General features: G+C 37.0%; 1 protein-coding gene across 5 annotated transcripts in view; it reads left to right on the top strand.

Annotated features, from left to right (window-relative positions):
- Window positions 1-17081, top strand: part of abcd3a (ATP-binding cassette, sub-family D (ALD), member 3a) — a 46905-nt gene that overhangs the window by 2385 nt on the left and 27439 nt on the right. For 2 of the 5 annotated variants that reach the window (XM_086020100.1, XM_086020101.1), the window contains 5 exons: window positions 2380-2416; window positions 2523-2621; window positions 10417-10505; window positions 11615-11684; window positions 13441-13538. In XM_086020100.1, the coding sequence (XP_085876226.1) occupies window positions 2380-2416; window positions 2523-2621; window positions 10417-10505; window positions 11615-11684; window positions 13441-13538 (393 nt within the window). Of the gene's footprint in view, window positions 1-2379; window positions 2417-2522; window positions 2622-9434; window positions 9581-10052; window positions 10188-10416; window positions 10506-11614; window positions 11685-13142; window positions 13287-13440; window positions 13539-17081 lie in introns of those variants that run through there. The other 3 variants (XM_086020102.1, XM_086020104.1, XM_086020105.1) reach the window with 3 other exon arrangements.

The following is a 17081-nucleotide window of genomic DNA, read 5'->3' as shown; positions in this document are numbered from 1 at the left end:
ATCTATCTATCTACCTGTCTATCTACACACATAGACGAATGCGGTAGAGGTCCCTCAGCCAATGGGATGCCAGGAAGATGCTTGGTAATAGCCAATGGCAGAGCAGCTATGAGTATGTTGCGTTCACAAAAACTCTGGAGCTGCGAGTAGCAGCCCATACTCTATTTTTACCTTTTGTATCCTGGAATTTCTTTTGTAACAAAGGCAATATTTTCCTGTTTTGGCGTTAAGTAACTTGAAAATTTCGTATGAAGATACGTTCGTAAGTAGAGGTACCACTGTATTAACCCATTAAGGCCTAAAGCGCCTGGCTCAACAGCTCCCCAAAACCTAAGGTCGTCTTTGGAATTACCCTTGAAAACCTGGAGTTTTCCCAGAAATTCAACAAAGTAATTAATATCCCAGCCCCTGTAGTAGACAGAAACATAATTCCAAAAGAATTTCAGAGCTTTGACGTGTGGCTTTCACACAGACCCGAGTTTATTCATCTTTACTCTTTCAATCGAAGAGGTAAACATAAAGTGTCAGTGCAAGAGAAGCACTACTTTTAATTCTTTTAAAAATCGAGTGGTAATTACCATCCTCTTTTCTGTTACAAAGATGTCGATATTGTCATCATCTACAAACCTATATCTTAACCATATATCACATTCGACTAGTTCTACTGGTTCAAAATTCACAATCGCGTCGTCTATATCACTGCCGTTATTGATTTCAGAGCTCCCGCGATCGACGGCGTCCGCCATTACTGCTCGAAAAAATTCCGGATATCCTTCGACGACTCACGACACCGTCACATATCTATTCTGATGCATTTCATTGGTTAAGAGACCGAGAATTAAATAATAAATAGAAAATGACGTATACGCTCTCCCGGCTTTAACGGTAGAAAGACTCTACAGCGCTCTCGGCTCTAGTGGTAGAAACGAGGTTATGCGCTCCCGTCCTTAATGGGTTGATTTCAGTCATATGCAAAAAAAAAAAAAAAAAAAAGTGTTCTATCACACCAACATACTGTTTTTTATAATTATGTAATCGTAGCTGAAGTCATCTCTAATTATATTACATAGGGCGCGCCTCCCCTACGGGAGCCGCCATGTTTTGCCGCCATCTTTCTGCTACGGGTACCAGGAGACAAATTCAGCAAATGTAGTTCCTCCACATCATGACTACAGCATGTGTAATAAATGTAATGCACTTACTTTGTCACTTGAAAGAATACTAGAAGTCGTTTGTGATGATATTTTGCTTGTACCTCTGCTGATGAATTTGGTGGTAGGCTTGCAACGTGTGGTCTGAGGCACCATAATGCACGTGATTCAAAATGCATGCACTTCCACTTCGAATTTACGTCATTGCATTCCATTAGTTCATCACTAGATGGCACTAAAGTGTGCACATTGGACCTTTAATTTAAGAAAAGTTCCAGACGTTAGCCTATGGAAAATCTAAATAAGAATAAAAAAGGAATAAGCAGAGCAGGGCATTCCGTCTGACCGACGGACTGGTCTGTCTCTCCGCCCGGGGGGGGGGCGGGGGGGGGGGTGTCAGCGACAGCTAAGGGGTCCCTATAGGAGGCACGTATTTAGTCCGGCCGCAGTGAGGCTTCCATTACACATTGGAGGCGGAAGTTGGTCGACGGGCGCGCATTCAAAATGTTAGCCTGACTGGCCCCTAGGCTTGACAAAAAGGCGGATAAACGGACGGCGGAAGGGTGTAGACGGATGGCAATAAAAGGACGGGCAAATTTTAGTGAAATGCCCACCTCTGTAAATAAAGTTAAGGCTATACAGCAAATACAAAGTTACTGGAGTGACATTGTCTTAACGGCCGCAGCTGGAATCGGGAGCCAGTTAATCTGGAAGACAATTGAATCGGAACACAACAGCCTACACATCACGCTAAAATAACCCAATTCACGGCCAACCTCCTGTAATGACGGTCAAATAGCTGATTCATGGCAGGCCCAGAATTCCTCGCACCGGCTATTGACCAATCAGAGCCTTTCATGGCAAAATAACCACTGCCTTTATGAGAAACTGTATTCTTACGGGCTATGAGGCAATGTCAGAAAACAATTACTTTTCGTCGCTCCAACACAGCACACAGTCGCAAATATTATTTTTAAGTTATTGGCTTTTGAGGATAGCTGTGTTATACTGTTATGTCAATCATAAGTTAAGTTTTGTTCTTTAATTTTTTTGGTTACAACAATGGCATTTGTCAGAATTCGTATATTATGGGAATGATAATGGTAGTTTTGAAATGTAGTCTTTTTAACAAATTACAGCTCTCACAAGGGGATGTTAATGGCTACTTGTTAAAGGAAAATATTGAACAGTACAAGCTGTAAGACTTCATTTTGTTCCTTTCTTGCAGTCCGAAACAAGGATCAGATTTGGTGCTGAACTTGGAGGTAAGTGCATTTTTTAAAATATTATAATAATTATCAAATAAAAATACTCTAATATTCTCTAAAGATTATTTTTCTTAATTGCACTTTTGTCATGTCTTTCGCACAGAAGGATGGCAAAAAAGACCGTGCAGCAGTTGACAAAGTTTTCTTTCTTCGAATTCTACGGATATTGCGGATCATGGTACCTCAGTTTTTTTGCATGGAGGTAGGAATTCAGTCTTATCTTGGTTTTGCATGTTTACAAGTCACTCAGACGCAGATTTATGGGGACATACTTGCAGTTTAACCATCACTTGAAGATGGGTAAGAAATCGGGAATTTAGTAAACGCCTCCTTTTAGCAGGGATTGGGATCAAGCCCTGCCGCGAAAAGTGAAACATGTTTTTGTCGTTGCCCATATTATTGTTACGTACGGTAGGGCTGGCAATTATCGAAAAATTAATCATGATTTTAATTTTTTTTTTATTGATATAGAAATCACGATGAATTGATAATTAATGAACTTATTGGCCTGACCTGGGACCTTGGTTCATGTACAGTATGTTGGTACGACAATAACAATTCCTTGAGTCGTTGAAAACTTGAAAGAGCAACCAGAAAATAAGTTAGTACCAAAGTGAAATAATGTACTGTACTATACTGTAAAAGTAGTAACAAAAATCAGTAATAAAAAATATAAGGACTGTCTGTTCCTGCTGTGTGTGCGGTGGCCTTTTAGCGGCAGGGTGGTGCCATGCATGCTTTAAGTACACAATTAACAGTAAAATAAGAAGAATAGAAGACGAAAGTTGCAATTGAGCTTTAGTAACCCATCAAGGCCTGAAGCCTAAGGGCAACCCCAGAATCACCCTCTAAAACCCCTAAAAGCGCCTGGCTCAACAGCTCCCCAAAACCTAAGGTCGTCTTTGGAATTACACTTGAAAACCTGTTTTCCCAGAAATTCAACACCGACGAAATAATTGATATCTCAGCCCCATTTAGCAAGGCAAGGCAGTTAACAACATTCAAAAGCAAAGCAGAGAAAACAAAAGTAGCTAACAAAGTTGCAACATATAAACACATTAACAGAAAACTTAGAAAAACATTTAAAAGTAAAGTAAAGAAATAAAAGAGTGTTTCTAAAATATATAAAAGAAAAAAATGATTTAAAATTGTTTATAGGACCTTAATCAAAGATATGAGAAAAAAGTTTTTAAACCTGGATTTAAAAGCATTTACACTCGGTAGCACATAAATCCAAAAGAATTTGAGAGCTTAGACATGGCTTTTACACAGGCCCGAGTTTATTATTATTTACCATTTCAATCAAAAATGTAAAAATAAATGTAATGCAAGAGAAGCATTATTTTTAATTAATAAAAAATAGAGTGGTAATTACAATCCTCTATTCTGTTATAGGGCTAGACTGATTATCAGCTGGGCTGATTATCTGCTCAGATTTTCAGTGTTCTGATGGATATCGGCATCTGCTTTTTTAAAAAATCTGAGGGCCGATAATAAATCCATTTAAAACTGTGGTAACTTCAAGGAATTATTTATTTAAATTCTGACTTAACTGTTAACTGTTAACTTTCTCACTTAACCGGCCCTGGGAACACTCTGCACTTTTGTTTTTGTTTGAAATCAAAACAAAGATAAGTGAAATTAGAACATTTCAGTTATTTTGAAATTTTGGAGGACTACATTTACTGTAGAAAACTACTTGGAGCTATTGTTTAAGTTTTCATTTAACTTTTGAAGACATGCTGATCACCCTGCAGGAGCTCCCTTTTTGTTAGAATTTTACCACATAGATGTATATTGGCAAAGATTTATAATAATAATTTTAAAAATCTACATTATGTAAGTCTGAAAAATATATATGCTTAAAGACGATTCACCAGATTTGGACGCCAATATTTTCCTTTTTGCTGAAAATGAATATCGGCTCCAAATATCGGTTATCAGCCTTTTTGACCACTTATAATCGGTATCGGCCCTGAAAGAACCATATTGGTCTATCGCTAGAACAAAGCCATTGATATCGTCATTGTCAACAAACATACCTGTATATCTTAACCATATATCACGTTTGACTGGTTCCACTGGTTCAAAGTCCACAAGCGTGCCATTTATAGCACTACCGTTAGTTATTTCAGAGCTCGTGCAATCGTCTGCGTCCAGCGTTACTGCTCGAAAAAATTCTGGGACATCCTATAGGGCTCACGACACCATCACGTGTGTATTCTGATGATCTCATTGACTAAGAGGATGAGAATTGGTTAAAAAAAATGACATATACGTGCTCCGGCTCAAAAGATACAAAGACGCAACAGCGTCTAGTGGTAGAAACGCGGTTATGCGAAACAGGTTGATATAGCTCGTTTTTCACAGGTTAGGAAGAATTTATGACTTTTAGTATTATTACATAAACTGTACGGTGTTTGTGTGAATAATTCATTCTTTAAAAGAAAACTACTCCCGGGAAATCAATGCTAATTTCCCGTTAGCATGTCAATGCATGTTAATAATAATTTTACATTGACTTTAGCATTAACATTGGCAATGTTTCTAAACGAAACGTGTCTTTTATTTAAATGTGCAGTGTGTATAATTCTAAACAACAACAACAGTTCTTTGATTGCCTACATTCCGTCCAACTCACAGTTCACGGATTCATGACTTTGGTAGTTATTTCATTTCATTTTTATTTGAATAGGAACAGATGCCACAACATAGATGCATGAAAAAACCATCTGTAATGCACAGCATCACAGCATTTATATTTAATGTTAATATCCAATACCGGTCCCTAAAAGGGCTTTAAGACAAACACACACAAAAACAGCATGTAAAACATAATCTCATTTCTAAAACAGAGAATCATGGACATTATTGGAATAAAAAAGAAAATCAAAATAAATCATAGACTAGAAAACTAAAATGGAAAATTATGTAATGGATTCAATTTAATATGTAATTTTGTTTTACTCTCTTAAGAAGCAGGTGAGGATCTGACTCCCCTGACCACACATCCCTGGAATGGGAAAAAAATAAAACACTGGATGAACATAAGAAACAAAACAATGCAGTAATCCGTCACAGTCAATATTTAGGCTTTGATCAATTTACAATTTGATCAATTTTACAATAATTAAATTGGATTAATTAAATAATATAAGGAATCCTTTCAGTTTAACCTGAAAGTTTTTTTTATGTAAACCAAATTCATATGTTGAAACAAAGTATATTTTTAAAATTTGTCTTAAAGATATGTCATACAGTGTTATAATCCATCCATCCATTATCTATACCGCTTATCCTCACAAGGGTCGCGGGGCGTGCTGGAGCCTATCCCAGCTGTCTTTGGGCAGTACAGTGTTATAATGCTGAATTAAAAAAAAAAGAAAAAAATACTTTGACATACAAACATTTGGAATAATACGCAAGGCAGCTTTATTTATATTGCACGTAATTACAAGTACAAAATTAAAGACATTTGAAAATAAAAGTCCAGAAATAAAAGATAGCTTACTAGTGCGTACAATGCAAGAAAAATATTTAGTTAAACATCATTTTAAAAATTCTTTAAAATAGCTAAATCATAGGCATGGAAAAATAATCATAGTTTTTAACCTGGACTTGAAAACATTCATACTTGGAGCTGACAACATGTTCCGAACAAATTCCTTAATAAACCCTTTTATTGTTTAATGAGGTGTTTGGCCCAAATGGCTAACATTGTACTTTAAACAATAAATGATGGAAACTTGTTCAAGAACCAAGTGTTCCATCAATGACTAGCTTAATGTCATTGGGTGGGTGCAAAGGATCCGCTCTCCCAGTGTCAAAGATTGTCATGCTGACGTTCTCCAGTTTATCAGCTTCATTTTCCTACATAATCTGCAAACACACAAAAAAAGCAATAATGCAATTAGGGACATATTCTGCTTAGCGTCATTCTTTTTGCGTTATTCTTGGGCACTTTCTACCAATTGCACAATTCTACCATCTAGGCTTCTGACACACCAACCACGCGTAGCCAGTAAAATCCCGCGCAGCCACTAATGTGGTGTGACCCATTGACTTCTGAGGCTTCTTGCAATGCCCGGATTGTGGAGTTTTCCTGAGTCAGGGTTCCAGACTAACATTTTTATACCAGGAACGCAGTAGCCCCTAACTTAAAATTTTAGGAGCGCTGAAAGAAAATTTAGGGGCGCGCCCGATAAGTCAGTCTCGTTTTTTTCCCAATAGGTGACAGAATGTGTCCAATGTATGAGACAAACTTATGATATGAAGTAAATAAAAAATATGTATTGTGAGTTTACTAATAACATTTTCAAAATATGAGTATTATATTTGTATCTACCTCCAAATAAATTTGGGTGAGAAACGATCCCGTTTTATTCCACTAGATCAGTGTTTTTCAAACTTTTTTTGTGTCAAGGCACATTTATTTCATTGAAAAAATAAGTACTGTTTATTTTCTCTTGGTTATTTTCTGTTTTAATCAGCAACGTTGCTGCAGTGTTAAAAGACACTGTTAGGAAAGAATCTGCTCAGGTACACACATGTACATTTACAGTTCATAATCGTTCTGTAAATGCAGTAAATATAAAAGTTTTCAACATAGATAGGTGCGGCTTATATAAAGGTGCGGCTTATTTAAGCTTTTTTTCCAAAATGTTCTAGAAATAGAGTGGGTACGGCTTATATAACGTGCGGCTTATAGCCCGGAAAATACGCTACATTATTATTCTGAACCAAATAACTTGCCAAGAAAACAATACATTGAAGTTCAGGCTAAAGAGAGATTAAAATATATTATCGTTACATATTCAGAATAACAACACAGAATGGACAATAACCTGCCAATATTTATTTTTTGGCAGCATCATTAAAATCAAGTGATAAATAAATGTACGTAAATGAATGTAAAACAATCGCTTCAAGTATCAAGTGTAAACGTTTAAACATTGCACACTACATGCATTTATTTTAAGTAAACAAACCTTTATAACTACTCATGACAAAACCGTCTTCTCTCTTGTATAAACAGTACAAAATGTATACTATTTTTTTAATTACTTATATTGCACACATTTTTTGTAAAGGAAAGCTGGCTTTACACACTTGATGAACTGGTATTCAGGGGAATCATTTCCTTGACAATATAACGAGTTATAGCCCTCGGAATTTCTTTGCCGATGCAAACTTTTTCATAAGGAGTTACTAACGCGAATGCTGCTGTTAGCGATGTTTCCTTAGCACGTCAATGGCCACTAGTTGTTGCCTCCCCTTTATCTGTCTTTTTTAAAGCTGTTTAACAGGATTCATACTGACGTCGGTGGTGTTTTTTAAAAAAAAAATATTAAGTGTTGATCTAAGTTTGTGTTGTTGCCTCTGGATCTGGCTACTGGTAGATGGCAAATTTTCCAAAAACTGGCGCTTTTCTTTAGATCCGCATCATTTTTGTCAAATCCGAAGTACGTCCAAATAATAGACGGCCTTCTTTGGCACAAGCTTCTCCCTCTCCTCCTCTTTAGTGGCAGAAGTTCCTTCTTCCATTACATCCACTTCGGTACTCGGCAGTCACAGCAAAACTCAAGGTTGTTATGGTCCCGCTTTGGTAGTGGTGGGCGATATGGCAAAAATATATCACGATTTAAAAAAAATAAAATCACAATAATGATTTTATCATCATTCTTTTTTTACATGTTTTTTTTTAGACTAATTTGCACATTTTGCAACATATAAAATATATTTAAAATGTATATAAAGCTCTAAAAGAACAAAAATTGCATTTTAAGACAGCTAAGCTTTCTGAACAGATTTTTAATTTGAATAGTGTCAATTTTTATCAAAATGTGCAGTGAATGTGAACATAAAAGGTAACATAACGTAAACATAAAAACACAGCTCGTAATCCGGGTCGAGTACTTTGAAAACTTTTAAACCCCACATTTTCCAATCTTTTGATGGGAATCATGTCTTCAGCAAGGCAATAGGTCACTGCCTCAGTTACTTCTTTACACTGCTTTTTCATACAGAGTGAGTGTCCTTGTTGAATGACTGTGTTACTGTGGGTTGTGTTAGCTTGGAGCTAGAGGCTGCCTCTGGCTACCATATGTCTGCTCAACGTTTGCTTTGGCTGTCAGCGTAGTTTTTTGGGTGCCGTTTCCGTAAGTCATTAAACAGGTTTGTCGTGTTGCCATCTGACGTACGAACCAAGTCTCTGCAAACTTTGCAAATAACTGGTTTGCACTTTCTCCTTCGAGGAAAAGCCAAACCAAATCGACACTGTGGATGTGGAGTTTCTTTTTGGAACCAACTCTGCTTCGTGGTGACTTTCGGCTATAGCTTCCCGCTATACAAACAAACAGGAAGGCGGGGAGTGTCACATACGGTGCAGTGTGCGTGCTATGATTGGTTGGTCGGGTATGCGTCAGCGGCTTTGAGCCGCCATAGAGCAGCCCGACTGTAGACCAGGAAAATGAACAGTCTAGTCACTTTATAGACTTATTGCAGTTATTTGGGGGCCTGTTTATATATATATATATATATATATGTATATATATATATATATGTATATATATATATATATATATATATATATATATACATATATATATATATATATATATATATATATATATATATATATATATATATATATATATATATATATATATAAACAAACCAATAATATGTTTGCAAATTGCATTTGAAGCAATTTGAAACAAAAATAAATACATGTTGACTTCATATTAAAGACGACACAAGAACTGTAACTTAAGTCACAATAATAATGTTTAGCATGGTTTTTCTTTTTCTGCCAGTAAAAGTAGTGTATATTTGCACAAGATATGTTATTTAAAATAAATCCCTCGTGCCAATTGCAAAGTGGAGTCTGTGCCCTAAACATTTGGAAGGCTTGTCCGGGCAATAGATTTTGTTATCTTTTTGTGTCTCTCTGATGTTGATGGGTGGGAGTTGCTGCGTACAGTGTTTCAACGTTGCGCACGACGCCAAATCTGACTCTTGTGTTTTCTTGCTTTGGAGTATATCATAACATCATCGTAAACCAAACGATGGTTGAATAGATTCGTCACATTGCCGGTGGGTGCAGAGACAACTTGCACTTTATAAGTCTTTGCTCACCATCTTCCACGGCGAACCCAAAATGTAAGCAAATAAGCCATTTCGACTTGCCTTGCTTGTTTACAAGTCGTTCCTGTGGCAGTTCGTGTGCCATTTTAGGTCTGTTACTCTGTTAAAACGTTGAGTAGTAGTGTGTGCAGTGTGACTTGCTGGGTGCGGGGTACGGGGTACGGGCTGGATGGCTGGCTAGCTCGCTAGCTCGCTAGCTAGTTAGCTTGGAGAGGGCGGCGCGGCGGAGCATCTCGTGAGCGCATGCCTCAAAACAACTCAAAATTAGTATTAATAATCGTTTTTTTACGGTTAGGCCAATTTGGTAATCATGGAGTGTAATAATTGAAAATGTAATTGAATTTCGATTAATTGCGTAGCACTATGTTGTAACATATACACACACAGAATACGTGTGTTGAATAAACAGCCTATTTCCATAGCTCTTCGTGCTGGTGAGATTGCGACATGGGCTAGTTATTAACATGCATGTGCATTTGGATAAGGCGCTTCTGTTTCCCTCCGGTGTGCGGCTCTCAAATTTGCGCGCTGCATTCAAAGAATGATACCAGTACCAATAACCAGCATCGGCGCTTAATTTGTTCGTACTTGCCGATACACCCATATCTACTATCGCACAAAGGTAAAGATTTCCCGAATATTTGCCGGGTTTGTGTATGTTTAAAAAACAGAATTGAACATGTCGCTCCACAATTTACAGACCACTCTAAAATAGATACGTTGGTTCCAAAAGCCAAGGTCACTAGCGCCATTTTGACTTGGCCTTAGTCGATGAGCAAAGATGATAAAAAACATAATTAGCAAGAGTGTTTTACAACCTCTAGTAACTATGCTCTTGCCACTGTTTTCAGACTGGGTACCTGATCCTTATTGCTGTGATGTTAGTGGCAAGGACCTACTGTGACGTATGGATGATCCAGAATGGAACCATGATTGAGAGGTCAGGCTGTTTTCACAGTTGTGATGGTGCCATATTTTACAAAATAAATATTGCTGCTAGTGTTGCCAGTATCGATACTTTAAAAAGTATCGATACTTACACTGCGTATCCGAATACAATGCTAATATGTATATATATTAGTTTTAGTCAATATCTCAATAAACATGAGAACAATTTCCAAAATTTTGACTAACTATTTTTTGTACAGTATGTGTTCAACCCCAAACATGAAAGTAAGGTTGATAATGTAGTGTATAAATTGAAAAAATCTTAAGTTTAATCAATTTAATGAATGCAAAAATACAGCCCACAACAAAATCAACTATATCTAATATTTTGTTATATATATTATATATATATATATGTGTATATATATATATGTGTATGTATATATTTATATGTATATCTATATGTATATATGTGTGTGTATATATATGTATATATATATGTATATATATATATATGTATATGTATATATATATGTATATGTATGTATGTATATATATCTTGGATGTATGTATGTATATATATGTATGTATATATATATGTATGTATGTGTATATGTATGTATGTATGTATGTATGTATGTGTATATGTATGTATGTATGTATATGTGTATATATATATATATATGTGTATGTATGTGTATATATATGTATGTATATATATATGTATGTATATATATGTATGTATATATATATATGTATGTATATATGTATGTATATATATATATGTATGTATGTATGTATGTATAAATATATGTATATATATATGTATATATATATATGTATATATATATATATATGTATATATATATGTATGTATGTATATATATATATATATATATATATATATATATACGTATATTTATATATATATGTATATTTATATATGTATATTTATATATATATACGTATGTTTATATGTGTGTAAATGTATATGTGTATATATGTGTTTCTCAGTAGATAAACATTGCATTAATCATTAATTAATAAAGTTATACATTGCTTTTGTGCTTATAAACATTGCATTAATCATTAATTAATAAAGTTATACATTGTTTTTGTGCTTATCCCCTTTTTTTTGTCTTTGTCCATGTTGTTTTGCAGTGCAATAATTGGCCGCTCAACAAAAGATTTCAAGACCTTCTTGTTCAGCTTTATCCGATTCATGCCACTTGTAAGTGTCTGTTTTATTCATATTATTTTTATGGTTAACATCTATTATATTTGTTTAACTATTTCATTTTGAAAGCTTTATTTTGTGCACTATTTATGTCTTTTCAGTCAGTCGGTCACTCACTCACTCACTCTGGATATGGAACATGAACACACTTTTGTTGAGCCGACTGTTTTTTTTCTTCCGTTAGAGAACAAAAATAGAAAAATCACTTGTACATTTCAATTGAAAAATAAATAGTTTATGGCCCAAAATGGATTGGCACAGTGGTACATTGATTTATTAGTGCCCCACTTAGGTTTTTTGAATAATGAGCAGGTCACAGTCTTGATTTTTATTTTTTTTGTTTCTCTTTCTTTTTCCTTGTGTTGCAAGCCAAAATTTGAGTTACCAGCATGCATCAGACACTCCACAACTCGAGTGAAGTGAAAACAAAAAAAAAAGGGATCCACATACAGTTGCCAATACTGTTACGCACCCATCTAGGGTTAGATGCATAACATAAAAGAAGGGAATCACTCTCAGTCCCCAAGGGTGGTATACAGAAATAAAAAAAAAATTAAATACCTTGCTGCCGCAGACATAAATCACGCTGTGTTGAACAATATCAATCCCTCTGGCGCTCTGGCAATTTTTAAAGCAGGAAAAACCCTGGTTTCTGAATTTACTGACTAGGCCTCATCCTTTTCCAGGCAAACATAGGGATGCCCAGTGTTCCAATTTCTCTGTTTTTTGTTGGCTGAATGTTAAGCTATTGCGGATAAATCTAAAATGTTCAGGAGAGAAAAGTTTGCGTGCTTAAGTGCTATATTCTTACAGTACATTCACACACATATTATTTTTATTATAATTTTTAAATCCTGGCTTTGCACACTTTCCATCAATGTTTATTGTTCCATCCAGACTTGTGAGATGCAATTGTTGCTGACAAAATCAAAATGTTCCTGACAACCTATTCAGAAATACTCACTGCTTCACTAGTGATTATAGGCTTGTTTTCCGACGATTGTCAGCAGATTTGTAACACCCATTTTTAGGTCCAAATTGTGTGAGCCGATGATGTCAATGTGAAAATGACGCAAGACGAATTGCTATATTTCCGTTGTTTCTGGTCGTTATTTTCTCATGACAGTTGAAGAATTAAGCAAAATAAAACCAATGGGACGGACACAAGTGAGAGGATTGTAATTTGGAGCCATCGTTTCAGTGATTCTGACTTCAAAGATAGTGTTTAGGTCAGAGTTTTGAAGGAAAATTAACTTTAACCAGGATGGATAGTCGGTCCCACTCCGGAGCAATAGCTTCTTTGTGGCTTAAATTAAGGTGCTGCCTCATCCGAGCGGCTCTTTGGGCTCGGCTATTGGACACCTCCTTCTTGTGACATCATTGCAGGGATTAAAGACCTCCTTTGCCACGATGAAATTCCGGCATTTGAAAAAATTACGAAAAAAAGAATACATCACAAGTAAAGCTGCCCTGACAGCTGGAAAATGTAAAAACTTTTATTTTGTAGGTGCCGCGGGAAGTATTAAGTGAATCTTCGTGACGTATCTTCCAATCGCAATGCACATGATTGGCAAGCGGGAGGGCACAGGGCTGAAGGTTTGACAAAAAAAAAATTTTACTTTTTAACTAACTTAGCATGCGACTCAGATGAGTTGCTTTATTTTCTGAATTCCTTAATCCATTACTCCTTGCACTACACTCCCTTTTGAAGTCAGTGTCCGAGGGATTCATATGATATGTTGTCTTACAGATAGCCTTGGTGAACAACTTCCTCAAGTTGGGCCTGAACGAGCTGAAACTGAGGTTTCGAGAGCGGCTCACAAAGAACCTGTATGACCAGTACCTACAGTAAGTAATACAAAATAGCGTAAATAGCAAAATAGGCTTTGTGTAAGCATTTTTTCAAACTCAAATAACATACTGTTGTTGCGGCTTTATACCTGTAACTATAATTATTAGGGGTGTAACGATACATTTTTTGTTGTTTTTCAGATATGATACGTATCGATATAAGGCCTTCCGATTCGACATAAAGCACTTCTTCACTTTTTTTGAATAATACAATTTGATACGATAAAAACGATTTTGATAGGGTATTTCCATATGATATTATGATACAGTAACAATGGCTTTCTTTGTAAATAAACATTACAAATTAACAGTAACTCCAAATAAACAATATTATTTTTTCCGTGGATTTTATTTTAAAAACTCAGCTTTGCAGTTTTCAAAATGTAAAAAAAACAACACATTGCTCTCAGAACAAGCTAGTTCTCTTAATAAATATTCTTGCATAAACAAAGAACAACAGATCAAGCTTGTTCTCTTATTACATTCTAACTTACCTTATTATCAGAATATTATGTTATTTATTATGCATTAAAACACTATAAACAAACCTTTTTGATTAAGTGCTTCATATATCTGAACAATATTTAATACTCTTTATCAAATGAAACTGCCGCTGTGTTTGTTCTGTATAAAGGTCAATTGCATGTTACAGTAAACAATTTTGCTAAAGACTTAGCGTAAAATTCTGTGCATAATACTTCCCCCCCAAAATGATCACAAACGGCAATGCCGTCACAAGCTGAAAGAATGTTCAATCGCTGATTAAGGATGCTAAAAAAATTACTTAGGCTAGGTTCACACCGCAGGCAAATGCGACCCAGATCGGATTTTTTTGCCCATATGCGACCTGTATTAGATTTTTTTTATGACAGTCTGAACGGCTCATTTCTGATTTTTTCAAATGCGACCTGGGTCGCTTTCATATTTGGTCCTAGATCGGATACGTATCTGATCTTTTCCAGTGCGTTCACGGTCTGAACGGCCGGGTCGCATTTAATCCCACTTGAAACATGAAGCATAAACATTTATGGCGATCGTAGTAATTCAGCCGCGGCTCAGATAGATTCATTTTTTACGCACGGTTAGGACGCGACGTCATCGTCAGTGATGAAATGAAATGAGATATTAAAGCCTCGCGTCATCATTTCCCCCCAAAACTGTATTTATTTCTACTTGCTACCTAATCGCTTGACTATATAAATGCCGCAAACACAACGTCGGGTGTGACGTCGTCTCTTCTTCTGCGCATGCGGGCCACTTTTCATACAAGACACGAGGTCGCATTTATAATGTAATATGAACGCTTACACAAAAAAATCGGATTTAAAAAAAAAATCCTAATTGAGCATTAAGACCTGCGGTGTGAACCTAGCCTTAATTACGCTGACACTGTGTTCTACAGCGCCTTTTGCGGTCGCTACGCTAGTGGCTAACAGTGCTGGCAAGAGCTGTCTTGATTACTTTTCAGATGTACTTAATTAGTCGTAAATCACTCTGCACACTTTCATGCTGACAGCCTGACACAGTTGCCATTCCTACTGATAACTTTTTTAGCCAATGAGGCTTGTTAAAATGTGCTGTTTTAGCCGGTGAAGTCACTACTGTCGTGACGTCAAGTCTCGAACAAGTAGTGCCTTTACGAGCTCGTACATTTCAGTACTTAACGTATTTTCACGACCATAGGGCGTATTTAAAAGTCCCAAATTTTCTCCAAAATGGACGCGGCGCCTGATAATTGCATTTGTGTGCACACAAAAGAGTTCCAAAATCTGTAAATGTTGTGTGACTTCGATGAGCGCTCTGTTGCTTATCTAGAGAAAAGGCAGACGTGACTGACGACAGCATGCAGATGTAAAAGGGGAAGGGTGGGCGTGACAGAGGACGCTAAAGTCATGCCCCCCCCAGTAGGAAAGTAGTGCTGGCCGTTATCAGAGCTGGGCAGTCCGTCCCAGGGGTGGACGGTTCGGACTCTCCGGCCCGGCCGGACGCCCATTTTTGGGGTGGGGCGTGGGGGCTGACAAATTTTTAAAAAGGGCTCAACTAAGCAAGGCCAGAAGTGGATTTTAATCCAGCCCACTAATCGTCCCTCATGCGTGTGACGTGGTCGCGAGGCGGCCAAATTTCATCTCAGCCTACTTGCGAAAGGCTTCTTTTTAGGCTTCTTTATACTCCCTCGTCCGGAGCGAGCGACAACTGCCGCATTGCATCACGCGACCGACGCATTGGGCTGTTGGCAACAGGTCTGCAACACATGACTTGCACACATCAGGAATTGTTGCTGCTCTGATCGGTCCATTATGTCACATGTTGCAATGACATACAGTTTCCCACACGTAAAGGATGCCCCACGCAGCTCGTTGCTGCTGCAAAGCAAGTGCAAGCTAGTTTGGCAGCCGCGTGGGTGTTATGTCCCGTATGTGTGTGTAAAGAAGCTACACATGCACGTACCACCTTTGCCGCCACCTTCCAGATCATTTTCACAATACAATTAAATGCATCGTCTAATCATCTAGGTCCCTTTGTTGTCGCAGGCACGAGATCCATTGTTGCCGCTGTCTTTTTGATTGTTGCTCGACAGTAAAAAAGCAGACTAGAATTGGCCATAAAAGGCAGAGGAAATTCCGCCCTGCGGTGTCCTAGTCAGTAGCTGTAGCGACGCCCCCCGACTTGGAATGACACTGTGAAACATTTTCTAAACACCGTTGTGTACGCGAGTACAAAGTCAAACTCCGCGCAGCACTGCAGCAGTGACACGTTCGCGGATGTCTTATATTGAAGTTTAGAACAACCTCTCTCTAATTCACCTCTCTCTCTCTCTTTCAAACCTAAGTATTTTTTAAAAAACTATATCTAATAAAAAATAGTGGTGCAACGGCTCATCTTTGCTGTTTATGGTTGCTCTAATCGGTCAACTAGAGATTTTATTTTGTGATACCGGCAGTGATTCAAATTAACCGGAGGCAAAAACGAAGTTGTTTGAAAGCAGACGCGCACAATGTCTGTCAAATCTTCAACGTGATCACTTAACACCATCACAACATACAAGGTTATGATCTGATGACTTTATATCAGTTATTGTTTTCTTTTTACTTTTCATTCAAGATTTACGTCGCACTGCTGTTTAACATTAATCTGTTAATTATATAGGTATACAAATTTCATATACGTTGATGGAACATTATACAACATTAGCAGTTAGCAAGCTAGGTCGAGCTCGAAAAGCTTCGACGGGTCATAAAGACGAGTTTATCTGGACACAAACCATTTCATGAAAGACGTTTTACACCATTAAACTAGTGATCGACGAACTGTCTCAAACAAAAGCAACATACTTTGCTAGGAGACAAAGATCCAGCCGACATGCCCCAAAAGTAATTTGCAGGCTCTTGATAGCATCAAAGTCCACCCAATGTGGCGATGTATGTCCTTATCGCGACCTTTTTCACCAAACTAGACATAAGTAGTCCGATGACCAATAACGCTAATAATGGATAAGGCTTCTCCTCGTATTTTCCTTCCACATGCGGCTCTCAAATATGT

Source organism: Filicampus tigris, chromosome 21 (genome assembly GCF_054856515.1).
Source record: "Filicampus tigris isolate MCC_2025a chromosome 21, RoL_Ftig_1.0, whole genome shotgun sequence".
In the NCBI taxonomy this organism is placed as follows: domain Eukaryota; kingdom Metazoa; phylum Chordata; class Actinopteri; order Syngnathiformes; family Syngnathidae; genus Filicampus; species Filicampus tigris.
Note: the sequence above shows the minus strand (reverse complement) of the source record. Positions and strands in the feature narration are given on the sequence as shown.